The 7,427-nt window shown below is 35.5% G+C and overlaps 1 protein-coding gene across 1 annotated transcript; it reads left to right on the forward strand.

Annotated features, from left to right (window-relative positions):
- Positions 1 to 15: 15 nt before the first annotated feature.
- On the forward strand, positions 16 to 2,197 carry LOC145634229 (uncharacterized). The gene has a single exon (XM_081685653.1). The coding sequence runs from the start codon at positions 228 to 230 to the stop codon at positions 2,001 to 2,003; it is 1,776 nt and encodes a 591-aa protein (XP_081541779.1). The 5' UTR covers positions 16 to 227; the 3' UTR covers positions 2,004 to 2,197.
- Positions 2,198 to 7,427: the final 5,230 nt, after the last annotated feature.

Below are 7,427 nucleotides of genomic sequence, written 5' to 3' on the forward strand. Positions count from 1 at the left end.
CTGAAGGGTCACACAGCTGAGTAGCTCACAGTACACTATCTCCTTGATAACCTCCGGTCTCCGGCGAGAAGCAGGAGAAGGTTGGCCTGAACTAGCCCTCTTGCCGGAAAATAGTGTAGCCACTGAATATCAACTAAGCATAGGTATTTTCTTGCTGTCTTTTTTGTGCTAATTTCTGAATAAATTCATCATAAATTATAATAATTTTGTTGCAAATTACTATCATTATGTACTGTAATTTGTCTAAGAATCAAGCTCTGCCTATGGCATTAAGGGTTTCTTCACAACCCAATTCACTTCACACCTCAAAGATTCAATTTTTATCACAAGGGGTTTATCCAAAACCCTCTTTAAACCCTAATTGTACAATTTTTGCTGCTCCTCTTTGTGGGTCTTCTCAAAGAGCTCATAACACGATTCAATTTCTTAAACCCACAAAAAATCTGTTGAGTTTTGGTAAAATTTGTGTTGAATTTGGATTGCCAAAGTGTGAATTTAGGGGAATTAGGAGTTTATCAAGTTTGAATAGTGCTGCTGAGGATAGTGGTGTGGTTAGAGGTGGAAATTCTCTGCCTTGGTTAGATGAAAGTAAAGTGAGGGAGTCGAGGAGGCCGGAGAGGCCGGAGAGGCCGGAGAGGCCTGAGAGAGTTGTGAAAGCGAAAGTCGGAAGTAAATCTTCCTGGGAGGTTTCAGCTGAGAAGTTTCTTCAGAAAAGTGGGAGCTCATCAGTTCAGGATGAGAAGAGGGGGAGCAGGCCGGTTGATGTGGCAGAAAACTGGCATAAGCCGCGTTTGGAAAGAAATGATAATGTTGAGGAAAATGGTGATGAGAGGAGGAGGAGCAGGCAGGTTGACGTGGAAAAAAACTGGCAGAAGCCGCATATTGAAAGAAATGATAATGGTGACGAAAATGGCAATGGTGATAATGATGTGATTGATGATTCTAGATGGAATAAGATAAGGACTAGGGCTAGTAGAGTAGTGAATGCTAGAGTGGGTTTTGAGAAGCCAGAGGTGCGAAGGTGGAATAAGCAAGAAAGCTGGGGTAAGAAGACATTTAAAGAGGCAACTGAGTCGAGTGTTCCAAAGATGATCGGGGAAGGGGTGTACGGGGTTGGACCAGTTTTGGCTGCTTTAACTGCTGGAAGAAGAGAATTCTATACTCTCTATGTTCAGGAAGGACTAGAGTTGAGTAAGAATAATAAGAAAAAGAAGGATAAGAAGGGTTTTGAAAAGGTGTTGAAGATTTCAGAGAAGATCGGTTTAAGCATTAGAGAGATTTCCAAGCATGATCTCAACATGGTCAGTGATAACCGCCCACATCAAGGTCTTGTGCTAGACTCTTCTCCATTAGAGATGGTGAACATAAAGGAATTGGACCCTGTCTCTGTTGAACAAGACCAGGGTGTTCTTTGGGTAGCTTTAGATGAGGTCACTGATCCTCAGAATTTGGGAGCCATCATCCGATCTTCATATTTCTTTGGAGCATCAGGGGTGGTACTATGTAGGAAGAATTCAGCTCCTTTAAGTGGTGTGGTGAGCAAAGCCAGTGCTGGTTCACTTGAGCTGATGGAGATTAGATCTTGTAAGAACATGATGCAATTTTTGACATCGTCTTCTGAAAATGGTTGGCGAGTTCTTGGAGGTTCGGTTGCTTCTAGAGCTGTTCCCTTACGTGAGATTGCACCTGGAGAACCCACTATTCTTGTTTTGGGGAGTGAAGGAACAGGTTTGAGGCCTCTTGTTGAGAGGTCATGTACTCAATTGGTGAGAATTCCGGGAAATATTCCCATGGATATATCACTGACAGGAGTTGAGGATAATGTGGAAGCTGACACGGAGAATAAGCTGTCTGCTGAAGAATTTCAGTCCTTTATGGCTGTGGAGAGTTTAAATGTCAGTGTTGCAGCAGGTGTTCTTTTGCATCATTTGATTGGAAACAACTATTCAAGCGACAGCCAATCCAACCATCAAATTGACTTGGATTCAGATGCCCTTGATTAAGCATAGAATTTGGCCTTCAATTGTAAGTCATATGCTCATATTTGCTTGTATCCTTGCCAAATTTTGTTAATCAGTAGTAGTTCAGGGCATTTTTAGTGTTTTCTATGTTTAAAATGAAACACAATTTGATTAGTGGGATCTATATGAATTTTGTTATTCTGATAAGCTTAATTTGAGAATTATACTTCGCAGTATTTACAATGACCCCCCTGCATCAAAATATATACAAAAGTAATTATTATGCCCCTTGTAGGACCTTGTTTTCCATCTCTCTCTCTCTCTTAAAGAACCAAAAGAAAGGGGGGAGATAGAGTAACAGATGAGATGCCTATTGTGCTATGTTATGCATATTTCAATCATCGAAAATCTAATTTCTCTACCAATGTTGAGCAGGTTGCATTTCTGCCCTTCTGGGTTTTACTTTGACTTTGTTGATTCTTCCTTTCCCAGTAAATATGACTGGAGTAGCATATGTATTAATGTATATGATGCTACAGTGCTACTATGTTCCTATATATATCGGGCCTGTAACACAAGAAACTGGTATACAAGGGAGTTATTATTAGTAGACCTCATGTGTAGTTAGTTTAGAAGGGTCAAACTAAGCTTGGACCAATATATATTCACTATTTAAAGATTTGAAGCTTGACTTTGATTTGAATGCAACTAGAGTTTGTTCAAATTTCTTCTTGAGGCGACAAAAATAACCTTAGACACAAGCAGAGCTTAGATACTCCCTTGAACCTGGTTTATTGATAATGGGCGCTTGATTTGGGCATATGATTTAGTGTTGACAAATGTCGAATGCAACTAAAGTTAGTTCAAATTTCTTCTTAAGGTGACACACTAAAACATGGACACAAACAGAGCTCGGATACTCCTTTAAACTTGGTTTTATGATTAAGGGCACTTGAATTGGGCATATTTTTAGTGTTCACAAATGTTGATGACTTAGTGTGAGGCTACTGTGGCCCTTGCTTTAGACCTTGATTATTATAAAAACTCTTGATCTAATATGCATGGAAAGAACAACTTGGAGTAGTTGCTAGCTTCCTCAATATAAAATCCTTGATGCTTAAGCAGTTGCATGAAATCTAAGTTTTGTAATATGTCGTTTCCTTTATCATGTGAGTAAATGAGCATTTGCTATTGGGAGACAAAAAAAAAGGTCCAAGCTGACAAATAAAAGCACATCTTTGTTTCCATCTTTAGGATTCTGGAATAATGTTAAGGGTCCCCTAAATGCATGCAAGTTTGTGTTATCAGGCTAATAGCTAAGGTGAGGCATGGAGAACTGTGGAAAAAATGAGCAAATGCTTCTATATGATAGTCATTAGTTACATATTGAAGCCAATTTTACCATTTTGTAGAATCGAACGATCCTACGATTCGATTCTACCCCCACTCACCGATTCAAGGTAGAATCCTGATTCTGATAACTATGATTCAACATGTTTAAGAAATTATAAGAAGCATAGATGCTCTGATAAAGGTGTGTTATGTTCATCAACTGTCAGTATAAGAGTCAAGATTTGTTGAATCAAGTTTGAGCTTAATCTCTCATGGAGAAGTAATCCATTGTGCGTCAGCTTCCTTGATTTCAAGAATATCTCACAGTTAAGTATAGGGTAAAGTGGTAGTAGGCCAATTCCAAAATTAAGTGGATATATAAAGGCTATAGAGCTGAGAGAAATTGCATAAAACCCAAAGATTATATTGACTGGAGCTGTATATATTTCTCATTATTTGAAAGCAAAGTCGAGTAATTTAATAACTTGGGCTATGCTGATCCTCATAGGAAGCAGATAATAGTTGAACAGCAAGCTATGCACAACCAGCTTATTTCTCTATTTACAAGTCATTTAACCTTTTTTCAGCTGTATCACTGTATCAGAGCAAGCTGTCTATCAGGGACTTATTCAACCTTCTGAATTAAGGAGTTATGCTTTTGACTCCCTGCTTAAATATATTGTGAGTTAGTTACTTGATTATCATAATCACATGCTTCTACTTTTCTTTTTTCTTTTTTCTTTTTTTTTTTTTGATTGAATTATGTACATGAATGATGTTTTAAGACCTCATTTCTCTGATATGTTTAAGAGGAACCGTTTCAATTTAAAATATTCTAGGATTTTTGGAATTACATCTGAAACAAACTCTTTGTTAGATGTTAGCAGCCTTTCCTACATAAGCTAGGCCTGCTGAACCAATCTTTGGATCAGTAAGAGTTCAGGAAATGAGTGGTCATTTGTGTGTTTTGGCCCTCTCCTACTAGGCCACACTTAGAGAGTGACAAGAGAGAAATACTTCAAGCTTGATATTGCTCTAAACTTGTAACTTTGTCTTGCCTTTAATACCGTTATAATCACCGTACTTTTATTGTTGCAAGGGTTAAATGTAGTAGGTCAATGAGTACACTTTGCACGAAATACAAGTTTGGGCGAGCTAAAACAGACCGGATTTCACTGGTTGATAACAATATCATATCTCCGACTTTATCATTATTAATAATGTGTTAACCAAGTGTGCTCTTGTACTGGTTGATAACAGCATCATGTCTCTGATTTTATCCCAGCCACTAAAACTTGGTGCATGTACCCTTAAAGTAGTGATAATTGACTTTTCCTTTGATTTAATGCCTATTTGGTAGGTTTTTTAGAGCAATTTCTTGTCCACCTTTTTCTTAATATTATTTGATACGGAGATATGGTAATGACAGATATTTTGATGGACTGTTCTTGCTATGAAAGGGGAAAGGTGATGTAAGTATGTAACCAGTGAGCCTATACATCATTCGATCATCCCTGCTGTCTGAATTCAATATATATGTCTTAAATATGTCTCTCGTTTTTATATTGCAATTAATCTTGTGACCTGTGTACCACTCAGTGTCTAAATTCTGTAAGACCATTTTGTGCACTATACATATGTAGGACTGACAACATAAGTTCAACATTCATTAAAAGTTTATAAAAGTTTAAGACAAAATCTAAACAACTACGTTAATACATCTTAAAAAGAAGTTTAAATGAAATAAAGACAGAGCATTCAAATGATAAAAAACTTAAATGTTAACTATAAAATTAAGTATAAAACATAAACATTGCAACTTCTTATCACTCGTTTCAACCATATCTTCGAGCGCATTCTGAGCAACTTATATGTTCACAATGCTGAATTTCAGGGTTTTCATCATCTACAAAAACATAAAAGAAAACATTTTAACTTTTCAATTAGAATAAGTTTCAAAAAGTGAAAATATATACTAGTATTACATTGGTTATACATGAAAATTAATAATAAATGTCCAAAATATAAAATAAACTTGTTAACCATACCAACAAAATCAATCTTGCAGCAATGAATATCATCATTATTTTCGTATGATGCAGATGCGAAGAATCTCTTAGGATCATTGTCAGTGCCTTTGATTTTGGCCCAAAAATTCATGTGATGGCCAAAATCATCAGGGTCATCTGGGGATTGAGTTAGTGTCAATCCACCAATACGATGGACATACTCGTAATCAGATCCCTGTTATTTTTATTAAATAATAATTAGAAAATAAAGATACAACATTAAAAAAAAAATCGGAATAAAATAAGAAAAATTACATTTTCACTATTATATACTCTCAAAGCACGTTCAGCATCCATGCGAAAATGGTCTTTTAAAACCTCCGACCAATCGCCTCTTGCAGGTAATAACACGTAGTTTTGACTATAATGAAAAATAAAAAAAATTAAAACCCAAAAAATCAGGTCATTGTACACGATGCTGATTTCGAGAAATGTCAACCTCGACGCTACATTAAAAAACAATAAGAATTTGTTTAATTCACTAAAATCCTAACAAAGAAGACATGGTTTCATAAAATCATAACTCCATATTAACATCAACATTTTTGGTTCATTCTTAAAACGAATTTTATTTCTCCTTTACTGTTTGATTCACTTTAAAATAGATTTTCTTTTAAATTTGATATATATCAAAATTGAATATTAATTTTGTTAAGGTGAAAAAAAATACAAATTTCTAAGCAATAAATTAAACATAGACCTTAATCTTATTGTCAAGAAAGTTTGTCATTAGATCACATCAAAAAAATATGTTTATGGCCGGATAAAGGGTATATTTGATGTCACATTTTCTCTCCTCCTCCATTCTAGTGTGACTTTCAAGAGTAAGAGATTGATTCTAGGGATTCAGAAACAATTATTAGGGTGTTAAAAAATCTATCTAGACATAAAAATGCCACAAAATATAGAGTGAGATTAAGGGTTTACTTATCACTGAAGTCAATGATGTCACCGATGTCACCGATGTCACCGATGTCACTATCAGCTGGCCAACTGCAAAATGAATAAATCCATATTAGAATTTCAGGAAAAAAAATTAAATTCGTATAAAATCAGAGAAAAAGAAACCTAAGAGAACTAAAAATTTTGGTCAAATTAACTGATTGAACAAAAAAAATTAACCGCGATAATTAATCCACATTAAAAATAAAAAAAAATTATACAAAATTGATGCTCGAAAGAAATCAGAAAAAATAAACCAAAGGGACGAGGTTAAGTAAAAATTTATAGTCATATAAACATATAGAACCAAAAAAAGAAATTACGATGGTGATGGCAATAAGGGGACGAGGGGAGTAAGATACAGGGAAGATAACATAACATGGTTCAAATAGAATCGTCAATCAATTGTCAAAAACAATGAATAATTAATTAAAATTGGAGAAACAAACTATCAAATCAGAGTAATAAGCCATAAACCCAGAATTGAAATTGAACTCTCATCCATTTTTCATCATCTATCATGTCTTCCCATACTTATCTAGTGTTTTATCGCCTTTCACCTCTTACTTATCTTGCTTGAGGTACTAGTCATATTTCACTACCTACTATAATGCTGCTTCCCAAATATCATTCCCTATAATGCATAAGAACCATTGTCCAAAATAATAAATAATCGTGCAATTCAAAAAAGGATAACCTGTTTGACTCCCATTCACATCAACTAATTTGAGAAAGATAAGGTAGAAGTTCTCTCCTTGCACCATTTGAAATCATCAATCATTTAAATCTAATCAAATCCAATAAATTTGTAAAATCAAGCTAGAACGAACGTCTCCCTTGCAATACTTCCACTAAGATAGTACAAAATTGTAATCCCAAATCAATGAAAGTGCACATACATACTAGGGGTGAGCAAAAATTCCGGGTACCCGGAATTGGAACCGGAACCGGTTAGGAACCGGCGGGTCCGGAACCGAGATTGGACTCGGTGGTTCCAATTCCGGGTAATAAATTAAGGACCCGGTTATAACCAATTCCAATTCCAATTCTCAACTTTTTGGACCCGGAACCGGTTGGGTACCCGGTTATCCAATATATCCTAAACTAAATAAATTTTAAATAA

Source organism: Chenopodium album, chromosome 6, assembly GCF_948465745.1.
Source record: "Chenopodium album chromosome 6, dcCheAlbu1.1, whole genome shotgun sequence".
NCBI classification, from domain to species: Eukaryota; Viridiplantae; Streptophyta; class Magnoliopsida; order Caryophyllales; family Amaranthaceae; genus Chenopodium; species Chenopodium album.

Excerpts from the sequence above, each read along its gene's own strand:
- LOC145634229 (XM_081685653.1), top strand. The coding sequence starts at position 228 with ATGTACTGTAATTTGTCTAAGAATCAAGCTCTGCCTATGGCATTAAGG.